This window comes from Sander lucioperca, chromosome 20, assembly GCF_008315115.2.
Source record: "Sander lucioperca isolate FBNREF2018 chromosome 20, SLUC_FBN_1.2, whole genome shotgun sequence".
Classification (NCBI taxonomy): domain Eukaryota; kingdom Metazoa; phylum Chordata; class Actinopteri; order Perciformes; family Percidae; genus Sander; species Sander lucioperca.
In genome coordinates, this window is record NC_050192.1 from 23,185,675 (window position 1) to 23,200,913 (window position 15,239).

The following is a 15,239-nucleotide window of genomic DNA, read 5'->3' on the forward strand; positions in this document are numbered from 1 at the left end:
GAATATGAAACTTACCTAGTAAAATAAAGAGATTTACAATATTACATAACTTTCTATCTTTACTTTCAAAATAAGTAATAATATGTTTCCCTTCAAGTGTGATTGAATGTTTTGTTGTAGATACCATATAATCTTCAAAGCTTTTCCAAAATGCAATACACAATGAACAACCATAAAAAAGATGGGTTAACGACTCTTGTTCTGTTTTACAAAAACTACAATAATCAACAGGCTTGAACTTCGAGACAAATAGGTTTGTAGGGTATACATTATGCAATATTTTCAAATGTAATTCCCTAACTTTGTTTGTGATATAATATCTAAAGGGAACAAGCCACGCCCTATGCCAGTTAACATCAGTGAAATGAGAATTCCAGAAAAATTTCCCACGAGGTGTTATTTTCTTTAAATTTAGAAAGCATTTTCTAATGTGCTTATTAGTACAAGTGCTGCTCATAATATCCATACCGTTTATATAAAGAGTAAAATTAAATCCAGACTCTGGTGCTCTCAAACATTCCTTCAGCCATTTCACCTTAAAGGTGTAATTCAAGTCCAAAAAGTCCAGAAGTTCAAATCCACCTTCATCCTTACAACCAGAGAGCACCGCTTTCTTTAAATGATGGTGTCTGTTTTTCCATACAAAATCTCGTAAATATGGAATTTATATCTTTACATGTTGAATCATGGACATTGAGAGAGAGGGCAGGGTAGACAAATCTTGAAATCCCTTCTGCTTTAGTCAAAAGAATCCTTCCTAAAATAGAAATGTCTCTTTGAAGCCATAAATTCAGTATTGTTTTAGTTTTCTTCAGTTTAGACGAAAAATGAAGTTGTTGACGTTCCTTGTGGTCCTTGCAGATATGAATACCTAAATATTTTACACATTTCTTAACAGGTATATTAAACATTGTATCCTCTTCAGTCTGATACAGACATACAATTTCACATTTAGATTTGTTAAGTGTTAAACCCGAAGCAGCTGAAAATTGGTCAATTAGGGATATAGCATATTCAATCTGATGTTTGTCACTCAAAAAGAGAGCCGTATCATCCGCTAGTTGAGTAACTCTAATTTCCTTACCAAAAATAGACAAACCTTTAATAATAGGATTATGTTGAATATGTAATGACAGTAATTCAACCACCAGCAGGAACAAGAACGGTGAAATAGGGCAGCCCTGGCCAACTGATCTCAGTACAGGAAATCTTTTTGTGGTGTTTGGATATAATATCACAGAACTATCAATATATTTATAAAACATTTCAACTGTAGATATAAAATTTTGTCCAAAATCAAAAATTTGAAGTGCTTTGAGTAAAAAATAGTGTTCTACCGTATCAAATGCTTTATAAAAATGAAGGAATACTATCAGTGCGTCAGTATTGATGTTATCAGAATAGTCCAGCAGGTCGAGAACTAGTCTTATATTAGAGCTAATGTGACGGTTAGACAGAAAACCTGTTTGTGTTTCACTTATTATCTCATGAAGACCTCTTTTTAACCGTTTAGCAAAAATTAATGATACAATTTTGTAGTCGATATTTAAGAGCGTAATAGGTCTCCAATTTTCTATCAATAAGTGATCTTTATCAGGTTTAGGGAGAAGACATATTAAACCTTGCTTCATGCTTGTGGACATTTCCTTTTTTAAAGTGCATTCTTTGAATAAATCAAATAGAGGATTTTCAATAGTTTCCCAAAAATGCAAATAAAATTCGACTGAAAGCCCATCATTACCCGGAGATTTCCCTTTTTTCACTGAGCTAACAGCCTCTGAGATTTCGGCTTTAGTAATGGGACGTTCACAGTCCATTTTAAATTGTTCAGATATAGTTGGTGTAAATGTTTTAACCGACTCGATAAATCTATCACATTCATCAAACTGAATATTTGACATATATATATATATATTACTATAAAATGTACCAACATATCTTGAAATGTCTAAAGAATTAGAGGTGATGTTATCATTAATTTTAAGAGTAGTTAAATTATTTCTCTTACAATTTCGCTTCTCTAAAGCAAAGAAGTAACTTGAATTTCTTTCCCCTTGCTCCAACCATTTTGCTCGAGACCTTACAAATGCCCCTTTAGCCATTTCAATATACATATTATCTATTTCCTCTTTTAATCTATTCAACGTTATTTCTTCTTCCTCTGAAAGATTATCCTTAGTCATTAAAACATTCAATTTATCCATGATATTTATTTCTTTAGCTAAGTTATTTTTTTTAATTACTTTACTTCGTTTAATTGCTATTTCTCTAATTTTAAACTTGAAATATTCCCATTTTTGTATGTGATTCCCTTCGTTATTACCAAATATGCTTTCGGCTGTTTTTTTGACTGAATCACAAAACTCATCATCTTTTAATAAATTATTATTTAGTTTCCAATAACCACGTATATTACCATTTTGTTGTTTTGTTCCTACTAAGTGAATTGAAATTAATTTATGATCAGAAAATGGGGCATAGCTATGTAATGATTCTGACACAAATTGCAGACAAGAGGGAGATATAAGCCATAGATCAATCCTAGACTGTAAGGATCTACTGTTGTTGCTCCATGTAAATTCCTTAATGTCAGGGTTTAAAAAACGCCAAATATCTATAACTGCCAGTTGTTCACAAATATATGCAGTACTTTTGAATCTTGAATGTGGAATTAATCTTACAGGTACTTTATCTACAAGATCGTCTGGAGCATCGTTATAATCGCCTCCAATAATCAAGTGTGCATCCTTATATTTGTTTTTAAAGGCTTCAAGTTTCATACAGAGTTGAAAAAACATATTTTTTGCTAGAGCTGTAGTGTTGTAGTTATATAAATTGCAAACAATAAAGAAGGAATTGTCTAATTTGAAAACTAAGATTATCCATCTGCCCTCATTTGAGATCACTGATTCAGCTATATCTCCTTTAAAATTCTTAAGAAGAATGGCGACACCTGCTGATTGTTGAGAGGCATGACAAAAATAACATTTATCGCCCCATTGAGCACTCCAAAATTTCGCATCACTGTCCACGGAATGAGTCTCTTGTAAAAATATCAAATCAGCATTATTTCGTCTACTGAACAAAAAAATTGATTTCCTTTTGGTGCTGTCACGTATAGCCCTGACATTGAAAGATATTATTTTTAAGGAACTAAAAGGGAAGTCTGTCATAATGAAGGAAAACAGAGAAAAATCTGAACTGGATGTCTGTTAAGGTTATAGGAAATAGTTAAGGAAAGGATACTCTGAAGTAGGGAATTTCAGAGATTAACTCACCGTCAAGTGGGAAGCTCTGAACATGAGTACCTCAATTAACTTCTAAAATATTCTTATTTTAACTAGTGGAGTGAACATATTGCCCTTTGAATTGTATACAGGGAGAACAAAATTACCCCTTAAGATTTGGTGGCATATTTAACTTAAACATTTTACCTCACATTAAGAGAAGTTTAACAAGGTAAGCAGTGTGAATATTTTACCTCATATTAATGGAAATATAACAAGTTATGCAGTGTGTCTCACACCGTTAATGATGGCAGCAGGACCCTACCATTTAGTTTTCTTTCCATCGGCGCGTGCTTGCTTCACAAGAGGCCAAAGTTTATTTCTGCACCGTCTCTCCTGTTGGGTTAAATCCTCAGTCATCCGAAGATTCTTTCTCTTCATGACATCAGCGTTGAGGGAAGCTGTGCACGGTGTCCACCATGAATCCAAGCTTGCTCTTTTCATCTGGGATGATTTCAGCGATAATCTCCAGCACTTCCTTCCTCACATCCTCGTTGCTGCTTTCTGGGAGATTCAGAAGGGGGAGATCCCATCTCCTACTGTACCGCTCTGTCTCCTACTGTACCGCTCCGACTCTTCTTGTTTCTCCCTCAAGGTCGTCATCTGGTCACTCATCTTCTTCACTGTGTCATCAGTTCCTTTCCACTTGATTTCCAGCCCTTTCACATTTTCCTGCACACTAGCAATCTCAGCTGTGTTTTTCATTATCATTTCTTCAAACGGTCATTCAATCCATTAATGGCTTTTAGGATGTCAGCATTTGATAACGTTTCCTCTTCTTTGGTGCAGACCTTCTTGGGATTTGGACTTTTCATGGGAGTATCAGGAAGAGGTGTACATAAACCAGAGAACGAATTATCAGCATCTATATCCATTATCAGGCCTCCTTTTCTCACATTCTTGGCATCTCTCTTTGACATCTTGGCACACGTAACCTGGCTGTTAGCAAAACTTTGGCTAACAGCTAACAGTTTGTAAGCTAGTTGCTACTTCACAAAGTTTGACAAGTAAAAGTCCTTTTGTTCGGGCGAAAGAACTTACTAGATGCAAGAGCAACGTTTCACTCCTTCGTTTATCGATTTATTTCCAATAATTCGATTTAAACCATTGGTACTCAGTTAGAGTCTCGGAGCTCAGAATAAGACGTCTGCATAGGTCGCCATCTTGGACCAACCCCCACTCGGGCCAGATTTTGCTAACCGAGTTTCCCAGTTGGTGACGCGTTGTTGACAACTGACATTTGATGTCGGCGATTTTGGTTCACTGAACATATTTCAATGACAATAAACTGTTTATTGTGGACAAACGCCTCTGCTGAGATACACACAGACATAACATGTTTCAAATTATTCATAAATAGGCCTATGTAGCCTATAAAATAAAAACAACACATTATCTGTGTCCTTTCCTGTTCGTTGTCCTGCAGATAACTCAAACACCTGACGATGTGCTGTTTGTATGGTCGCATAAGAAAACAGCAGCAAATTATTGTAGCCTCCATGTTTTCACCAGTTTTTCACCACCTGATGCTCTAGGCTACGCCCAACAGTTGGTGGCAGTCATGCAACAAGTTGTTATGCCAAACGCCAATATAACAGAAGAAGAAGAACACGCATCCCGACCATCCTAACCATGTGAACACTGGTAGTCGGAAAAACAACGTAATCACGGGGGCGGTCCCTGTTATTCCGAGGTGGCATGAACGCGCCATTAGTTGCATAAAATGACGTTTTTACTTCCCGTGGCCAATCAGTAAAAAGCACGTTAACCTCCATAGAGGTGTGGAAAGTTCCTCGTGTTGCATTCACGGGACAAAGGATGAATAAATGCACCCTGACAACAACCATATTTACACAGAGAGAAGACGCAAAGCTCTTTTTTTTTTTTAGATTATTTTTTGGGCTTTTCCGCCTTTAATTGACAGGACAGGAAGGTGAGAGAGTAGAGAGAGGGGTGAGACATGCAGGAAATCGTCACAGGTCAGATTCAAACCCTGGACCTCTGCGTTGAGGAATACACCTCTCCAGTATATGTGTGCCCGCTCTACCCACTGAGCCAACCCGGCCACAGAAACAAAGCTCTTATTATGAAATCTCCATGTTGTAACATGAACTACTACAGAGGAGGATTTAAATACTTTGCCAGGTGTTTATACGTCTGTCTGTCTGTCTCAACTGTGAGGCTGCAATCAGAAAACTTTACAGCTGAGCCTTTCTCCTGCTGTCAGAAAACACACTATCGTCTCCACCAGAGTAAAGTCAGACACAACAGGACTCTACTGTTTCCTCAGGAACCTTTCAGAATAAAATGTAGTGACCTAAATGCCTCTGTTACTGTTGTAGTGATGTGTGGAGGAGGATGCACAGGACAGAAAGGTGAGACTGATTGTCATAATGGAGTCTTGTCTCCATTAGAGGACAGAAAGATGACATTAGTCCTGGAGTCTTAACAATGTTCCTGTTCTCCCAGAAAGAGAATGAATGACAGAGCAGGATGAGCAGAGAGCAGAAATCATTCAGTGAAGAGATTCAGACTTTATTTTCTGCTTGATAGCTTCTAGTTTCTCCAGCAGCTTCTGTTTCTGGAGATTAAAAAGTGGTCTTCCTCTCTTTCTAACAGGACCCATCAGAGACCAGACCCTGCGAGTAGAAATGGAGGAGAGGCTACTTGAAATGGAGGAGAGAGGATTGATGGAGAGACTTGAATGGCAGAAGGAGCAACTTGCACTGAAAAGTGAAATTGAAATGTTAAGAATAAGATTGAGGTGAGTTGTGAACATCCAGCAAACTGGAACGAGTCTCATTGGATGGAGCTACGTCCTGTCTGGGTTGTTTTGTGTCATGTCAGTCTCATGCAGACTCCTTCAAATAAAGTATTTTTTCGTGAAAAGGAATTATTTTAGTTGATGACTAAAATGAGAATATTTTTGCAAAATAATTTCCTGTCTCACTCAAAATATCTTTCTGTTTAGACAACATTTTGAAATATTATGCTTAGATTTTTTTAAATTCTGATTTCAGAAGATATATTTATTGAGTTTTGGACAGAAAGTAAAGCATGATTGGCATTTAATTGTTAATAATTAGGCCTACAGACTAGTGTGACACAGGAATCACTTGTCGCATCCCGAGCCCACAAAAATACTCCCGTCATATCCTAATCAGGGGACTGCTACAGACATATTCATATTAATATTCTAATATATGCTGGGAGACTTGATGTGACCCTCAATAAATGTGTTTTTCTATCAGGACCCAGCAGAGACCAGAGTCTCCTGAACCTGAACCTGAACCCAGCTGTGTGTCCTTAAAGAGCGACCGGTCAAATCATCGCCTCATTGACTTTAAAGGAGAGCAACCCTCTGATGAAAAGAGGTAAGCTGTTAATAATATTATAATATTACTGATTCATGTTTTAATTTTTATATATCCAGAAAAGTTTTTGGAGTTTATTTTCACATCTTTCTTCTCACATCTGAAAGTTGTCCAGTTAAACCAGTCTTCAACTCTTGACTTTAGGGAAATATTGGATCTGGTTTGGTCCAATATATTCTCTGGAGTTTTAGCTTTTTAACTCAGTTTTTTGTATAGTTTATTGAACTTCTTTGTGTTAATCTTGTTTTAGTTGCTGCTTGTATCTCCAGCAGTTTTTGTGTCTGAATACTAAAAAGTGAATTTCCATCCCTGTTGGTCTTACTCTCTGTGTAACAGGATCCATCAAAGACCAGACTCTGCTGAACCTGGACCCAGCTGTGTGTCCTTCAAGAGTGACCGGTCAAATCATCGCCTCATTGATTTTAAAGGTCAACAACCCTATGCTGGAAAGAAGTAAGCTGTTAATAATATTATAATATTGTTGATTCATGTTTCATCAATAGAAATTTTTCAATTTATTTTTATTATCTTTCTTCTTCACATATAATTATATTCTCACATCTGAAAGCTGTCCAGTAAGACAAGTCTTCAACTGTAGATCTCAATTTAACATTGGACCTGGTTTGGTCCACTATTATCTGGTGTTTTAGCCCCATTAAAAAGCATTTTAAATCTCCCATAGCCATAGGGTAGGCTAAAAATCATGAATGACAAAATTCTTCCCAAATGTTATTCTCCAACTGGGAATACCAGGGGGATGGTTGGTTGTGTGCGCCTCAGAGTGCCCCTTCCAGGGTAACTTCATTTGCACACCCCCCCTGGACTACCAGCGTCCCTTGGTAAGTGTTTGTGTCACCTGGGTCAGGACACTATTTGCCATGAGAAGACTTATGCAATTTGAGTCTGGACACTTAAGGCCAAGTTCCAGTGATTGGGTTCATGACCAGATTGTTTTTCCTCGAAGTCTCCTGACCCAAACTGGTCAAACCGCAAAATTCTTCCCAAATGTTGGATCTGGGTTTGCCAGTTGGATGTCAGATCAGAAGTCAATAAGGGGAAGCAAAAAAAAAGGTAACCACCATCCAACAGTATCCTCAGTCCAGGTCAGCAGTTCTCCCTGACTACAAACAGGCCATCTAAGCTCTGCTTCCCCCTCCTGAGTCAGCTGATGGTTTGCCAAAATTGTTTTCAGGCCAACAGAAGGGTTTTCACCGTTGACTCCCCAAACTTCTACCTACGAATGTTTGCTTCCATGACGACAGAAGCTGCAGACTTCCTGGCATCATGATACCAGTCTGCTGCTTCAGGAGTCCTTTAGGCCAATGATGTTGTAGCCCTTGTTTACTTCTTAGTTCTTTCTGTTGATTCACAGTGGGATCAGCAGTACCACCAACACTTTAATGTCAGGGGAAACCATCTGATTCAATGTTGTAATCAACACTTTAAGTCACAGGACCTTTACCTTATATTTGTCTCTGTGTGGACAGACATGATGTGAGCTAATTCTTCCTGATTCCTCCACAGAGTGGACCAGGAGAGCTCAGAGGTTCCCAGTGGTCAGTCTACCCAGCAGCATCAAACACACCTGGACTCCATCTTTATGGTCTGTACATGTACAACAACTACTTTTACATCTATTCTGTTCACAATCATCTCCATGCTGCACTTTTCAGACCAGTGGGTTGTCAGTCTGTCCAACATGGATCTGATGTTTGCTTCCATGATTTCAGTTTGATTGTGTCATTCGTATAATCTTCTGTTCCAGCTGCTGAAGGAGAATATCGGTACTTTTATGAAGAATGAGCTGAAGAAGATCCAGAAGGTTCTGAGTCCTGATTACCCAGAATGCTCAGAGAGTCAAAGGAAGGATGAGGATGAAGAGGACAGGAGGAGCAAAGAGGCATTTCTGATGATCACACTGGACTTCCTGAGGAGAATGAAGCTGGACGAGCTGGCTGACCGTCTGCAAAGCAGTAAGAGGATTTCTCTAAAGATTTACTAATTTAAATCGTTTACAAATGTCTTCAGAGATGGACCAAAATATGTTCCTGTTTTCTTTACAAAATTACTTAATGATCTTCTTTGTTCTGCATCCATTCAGGAAGCCCAGCAGGAGTTTGTAAACGTAAACTCAAATCTAACCATCAGAAGAAGTTCCAGTGTGGGTTTGAGGGGATTGCTAAAGCAGGAAACCCAACCCTTCTGAATCAGATGTTCACAGAGATCTACATCACAAAGGGAGGGACTGCAGAGGTCAATGATGAACATGAGGTCAGACAGATTGAAACAGCATCCAGGAAACCAGGCAGACCAGAAACAAGAATCAGACAAGAAGACATATTTAAAACCCCACCTGGAAGAGATGAACCAATCAGAACAGTGATGACTAAGGGAGTGGCTGGCATCGGGAAAACAGTCTTAACACAGAAGTTCACTCTGGACTGGGCTGAAGGCAAAGCCAACCAGGACATCCAGTTCACATTTCCATTCACCTTCAGAGAGCTGAATGTGCTGAAAGAGAGAAAGTACAGCTTGATGGAACTTGTTCATTACTTCTTTAGGGAAACCAAAGAAGCAGGAATCTGCAGGTTTGAAGAGTTCCCGGTTGTGTTCATCTTTGACGGTCTGGATGAGTGTCGACTTCCTCTGGACTTCCTAAACACCAAAATCCTGACTGATGTTACAAAGTCCACCTCAGTGGATGTGCTGCTGACAAACCTCATCAGGGGGAATCTGCTTCCATCTGCTCACCTCTGGATAACCACACGACCTGCAGCAGCCAATCAGATCCCTCCTGGGTGTGTTGACATGGTGACAGAGATCAGAGGGTTCACTGACGCCCAGAAGGAGGAGTACTTCAGGAAGAGATTCAGAGATGAGGAGCAGGCCAACAGAATCATCTCCCACATTAAGACTTCACGAAGCCTCCACATCATGTGCCACATCCCAGTCTTCTGCTGGATCACTGCTACAGTTCTGGATGATGTCTTGAAGACCAGAGAGGGAGGAGAGCTGCCCAAGACCCTGACTGAGATGTACATCCACTTCCTGGTGGTTCAGGCCAAAGTGAAGAACATCAAGTATGATGGAGGAGCTGAGACAGATCCACACTGGAGTCTAGAGAGTAGGAAGATGATGGAGTCTCTGGGAAAACTGGCTTTTGAGCAGCTGCAGAAAGGCAACCTGATCTTCTATGAATCCGACCTGACAGAGTGTGGCATTGATATCAGAGCAGCCTCAGTGTGCTCAGGAGTGTTCACACAGATCTTTAAAGAGGAGAGAGGACTGTACCAGGACAAGGTGTTCTGCTTCATCCATCTGAGTGTTCAGGAGTTTCTGGCTGCTCTTCATGTCCATCTGACATTTATCAACTCTGGAGTCAACCTGCTGTCAGACGAACAAACAACATCAACACAGTTCTACCAGAGTGCTGTGGACAAGGCCTTACAGAGTCCAAATGGACACCTGGACTTGTTCCTCCGCTTTCTCCTGGGTCTTTCACTGCAGACCAATCAGAATCTCCTACGAGGTCTGATGACACAGACAGGAAGTAGCTCACAGACCAATCACGAAACAGTTGAGTACATCAAGAAGAAGATCAGTGAGAATCTGTCTGCAGAGAGAAGCATCAATCTGTTCCACTGTCTGAATGAACTGAATGATGATTCCCTAGTGGAGGAGATCCAACAGTCCCTGAGATCAGGACGTATCTCCAGACATAAACTGTCTCCTGCTCAGTGGTCAGCTCTGGTCTTCATCCTACTGTCATCAGAAGAAGATCTGGACGTGTTTGACCTGAAGAAATACTCTGCTTCAGAGGAGGCTCTTCTGAGGCTGTTGCCAGTGGTCAAAGCCTCCAACAAAGCTCTGTAAGCGGGAATTATTCATCAATAAATACTCTTATATCTATCAACAGTATTTAAATATAAACAGCTTGTTTCCTTCCTGTTGTCTCTCCAGACTGAGTGGCTGTAATCTGTCAGAGAGAAGCTGTGAAGCTCTGTCCTCAGTTCTCAGCTCCCAGTCATCTAGTCTGAGAGAGCTGGACCTGAGTAACAACAACCTGCAGGATTCAGGAGGGAAGCTGATCTCTGTTGGACTGAAGAGTCCACACTGCACACTGGAGACTCTCAGGTCAGATCAAGAACAATAATCTTTGAAAACACAGTATTGAAAAATACTTTGGAAACATTCAAGACATGTGAATGTTTCCAAAGTATTTTATTCTGATTTAGAATCATTTCATAAAAAATGAAATATGAACTGTGGCTGAGATCCAGAAATAATTTATATTTTAATATCATGTGACTTTGATTACTGGACGTTTGTTTATTCCTGATTATACAACAAGTAGATCCGACCAGACAATCTGATTGGTCAACTAGACATTTAGAACATACTCAAATCAACATGACAGCACACCCAGAGCCATTTGAGCACACCTGGTGCATCACATAAAATATTACTCCGGCATTTCCATGGCAACATTGTAACTTCCAGGGCTGAATAAAAAAAACAGTAAAGTGAGCCTACAACATAATGATACAATGGGTCGTTTTGTTGTTGATTTTGATTCATGTAGAGGACTTAGTTTTGATGAATGGTTGGAAGACGATGAGAAGTGAATCATTGGAATTGTTTTGGATTTGGATTGGTTAGGATCACATCAGCTGTGCCACTGACACATCAATAATGAAGTTTGCAGACGTATAGTAGCTAAATCTATCCATGAAAAAATATATTTTTCAGTAGATATTTTAGTTGTAACCAGATTAATGGCGCTTTTCCATTACATGGTACCTGCTCGACTTGCCCTGACTCTACTCGCCTTTTTTGGTTTTCCATTACGAAAAAAAGTACCTGGTACCTGCTAACAGGTACTTTTTTTAGTACCTCCTCAGTCGAGGTTCCAAGCGAGCTGAGGCGAGCCGAAAAGGTGATGTGAATGCGACAGACGGGGGTGTCCTGAACAAACCTGCTATGTTTAAACAGTTTAGCCAGCTGTGTTTTTTTTTGCTGCCTCCAGCTTCTTTAGAAACTAAATGTCTCTTCTGGCAACAACAACACACCTTCTACGTTCTGTGTGTGTGTCACGTTAGGTCACGGCAGTTTACTGCGGCGTTGCCTGTTTTACAGTTCTGCGGAGGCTCCAGGCAGAGCTTTCGCCGTAGCCTACGTACACACACACATGCTGGCTCGGTGCACACACCAGCGCACAAGTATAAACATCAGGCCACTTACATAGGCTACAGCAAAAGCTCTGCGTGGAGCCTCCACAGAACTGTAAAACAAGCTCAAGTGGCCTGATGTTTATACTTGTGCGCTGGTGTGTGTGTCGAGCCGGCATTAGACGACCAGCCACGCTGAGGCGGTACTAAAATCTGCAATGGAAAACGGACGCACAGTGTGTCGAGTCGAGTTGAGTCAAGGCGACTAGAGTCGAGGCGAGTCAAGCAGGTACCATGTAATGGAAAAACGCCATAAGTTAGCCAAGCATGTTTATATGTGTGTGTGGTAGTTATTACGTTTTCGGAAAATTCCAAGATCTCTACCATTACAAAGCTAACATTAGCTTAAGATGACTGACTATCGTTTAACAAGGAGGGACTACAAATCCTCTCTGTTGCTTTTCTTTATTTTGAGAGTGAATTGCCCCACAATATGAATACAGTTTGATTTTAACTTTTATTTAGTTGGAAACCATTGTTGTATAATCGCTTTATTACACAGGAGGGTTTGATTTTAACGTCATATATGCCACGGTCCTAGCCGCATCACTGTTGTGCCAATAATGACGTTAAATCAAACCCTCTTGTGTAATATTGCTGAATTCAGTCACGATTAATGATCATGTTTCCAACGTCTTTAGAGTAGAGCAGTAGATATCTAAACATGCTGAGAAGTGATTTTATCTACTGTATCACCAAAAGTCCAGACTCAACATAAATTTAGCACAAAAAGTAAGGACATTTGTGTTTGCTAGATTATTTCTCTATGGTAACAATGCTTTTTGGCAATAAATGTTATACCGTTGGAAAGCCTGTTTAGTTCCCTTTCAAATGATGAAAGAATCTTCTCTGCCAATGCCAAACAGCTTATTCTGCCATTGACTCGTTTGGTGTTTGCTGGATTGGATGATGCTGCCTGCGGCAGGTGGCAAATTGTTCATGGGCGCAACCCACATACTCAGCTCTGCTGCTCATCCCACAAATGCATGTTCCTTACAAATGGGGCACCATTTGAAAGGGAACTAAACAGGCTTTCCAATGGTATAAGATTTATTGCCAAAAAGCATTGTTACCACAGAGAAATAATCCAAACACAAATTTCCTTACTTTTTGTGCTAAGTTTATACACAATCATAATTTGGCTTCTTATATGATGTTTCTCTAAATGTTAACCTTTATTAAATTTAAACCGCCCTTCTCATGTCAGGATTTTAAATTTAACAATTCGAAAATCTTTGAATGTTTCCAAAGCATTTTGTTCTTATTTATGTCGTAAAGCATGAAGTATGAACTATGGCTGAGATTGAGAACCTCATTTTTTTTTTTAAATCTTATTTGAATACTGGATGTCTTTTTACTCCTCATTCAGTCACAATTAGTTATCATGTTTCCAACTTGTTTAGAATAATATAGCAAGGATTTTAACATGTGTTTAAAAGGGATTTTATATTCTCTATCACCAAAAGTCCAGACTTAACATTTAAACACAAACTTTATATGTCTTCTTCATTACCGTCCCTCCAACAAAGCTCTGTAAGTGTGATTTATTCATCAATAAATACTCTATCTTTCAACAGGAGTTCAATATAAATAACTTGTTTCCTTCCTGTTGTCTCTCCAGACTGAGTGGCTGTAACCTGTCAGAGAGAAGCTGTGAAGATCTGTCCTCAGTTCTCAGCTCCCAGTCCTCTAGTCTGAGAGAGATTGACCTGAGTAACAACAACCTGCAGGATTCAGGAGGGAAGCTGATCTCTGTTGGACTGAAGAGTCCACACTGCACACTGGAGACTCTCAGGTCAGGATTCATTAACCCATTCAACTGGTGACCATTTAAACTCTGACTAACTTTAGTTGATAAACAGCTAACATGTAGCTTTGTCTCTGTTGATATGATAAACTTGGGCAGTAGTTATTAGACTCACTTGAATAATTAAATAATAATTAAATACCACAGATGATTTTAAAGATGTTTTAAATCTGGACCAAAATGTACCTGGACAAAAAACAAACATAAAACAAACACATGGCTCCACGTGTTGACAGAGGTTTCTTGTGTGTTGTTCTGTGTGTTTGCAGTCTGTCAGGCTGTCTGATCTCAGAGGAAGGCTGTTCTTCTCTGGTCTCAGCTTTGAGCTCCAACCCCTCCGTTCTGAGAGAGCTGGACCTGAGCTACAATCATCCAGGAGACTCAGGAGTGAAGCTACTGTCAGCGGGACTGGAGGATCCTCTCTGGAGACTGGACACTCTCAGGTACAAACACCGATGAACAAAAAGGAGATATTTGTGTAGGAAGTTTTGAAGGAGAACATCTCCAGAACTAAAATGATAACTCCCTTTTGTTGATAGTTGATGTAGTTTGGACAGATTTCTATATCTTAAAGGAACTGTCCGTAGTTTTAATAAAGTCCTTTTTTCTCCTCTTTCCCGGGATCAAATCAGTTTCAACTCGACAGAGAAAGGTCTAGGACAGGTTTAGCCTAGCTTAGCACAATGCTATGTGCTTTGTACTCTGTGAAAAGAGTGTGTGGATGAAGCATTAATCTACTCTCTCGGCAGACTAGTTAGCTAGCTGTTTAAAACGTCAGTTGCCGGTGCTGCATGGCTCATGTGATCGATCAGCTCTATTTTAACGATCTAAGCACACGGTGTGAAGCGTAACATGCAATAAACCAATCAGAGTGTTATCTCCCATTCCCTTTAAAAGCCAGGCATGTTTGGACCTTGGAGCATTGCTATTATGATGGAGGATTTCCACTGTAATATTTTTATTTGTAATCTTCTGGATGTGTGTGTGCTGCTGTGCGTCCCTGTGTGTGTAACAAGCATAGTGTGCGTGCGCTGCTGCATGAGCTTAGGAGCATTTTACTAATGGGCTGTTAAAATCACAATGAAATGCTGCGTTATTGACTTTAGACCAGGTTTTTGTTGGTCAATGGCGCGATCACTTCCCGCTGCCTCAAGATAGCAATACGCCTGAATGCACCTGAACACACCTCCCTGTAAGACCAGCACGCCCAGAATGCACCTGAACACATCTCCTTGTAAGACCAGCACGCCCATGGGTGCAGGTGCATTTGCTATTTAAACGACGTGGGAGCTGGACGGGAAACTGACAACTGTGTCGGTCTTAAACTAGTAAAGACACTTGGGTCGGGCTTTGCGCTGCGCTGCACCGCGTGCAAGATAGGGCCCATAGTCTGTTCTGCTCTCTGCCATGTTCAGTTATATTTTCCACATTATTTATATGTTATTTCACCTACAAGCCATCCGCTTTTAATCAGAATATTCTTTGTTATGACTCGATCTGTAGATCAGAGATGGGCCATCTCTGCTGGTTAGAATCAGAAAAT

The 15,239-nt window shown here is 39.9% G+C and overlaps 1 protein-coding gene across 1 annotated transcript in view; it reads left to right on the forward strand.

Annotated features, from left to right (window-relative positions):
- The window catches only part of LOC116056953 (NLR family CARD domain-containing protein 3-like), a 53,087-nt gene that overhangs the window by 25,430 nt on the left and 12,418 nt on the right, over window positions 1–15,239 (forward strand). Inside the window, exons 4-9 of the mRNA XM_035996393.1 lie at window positions 6,998–7,114; window positions 8,186–8,264; window positions 8,427–8,634; window positions 8,763–10,530; window positions 10,622–10,795; window positions 13,511–13,684. Of these exons, the coding sequence (XP_035852286.1) occupies window positions 6,998–7,114; window positions 8,186–8,264; window positions 8,427–8,634; window positions 8,763–10,530; window positions 10,622–10,795; window positions 13,511–13,684 (2,520 nt within the window). The remainder of the gene's footprint in view (window positions 1–6,997; window positions 7,115–8,185; window positions 8,265–8,426; window positions 8,635–8,762; window positions 10,531–10,621; window positions 10,796–13,510; window positions 13,685–15,239) is intronic.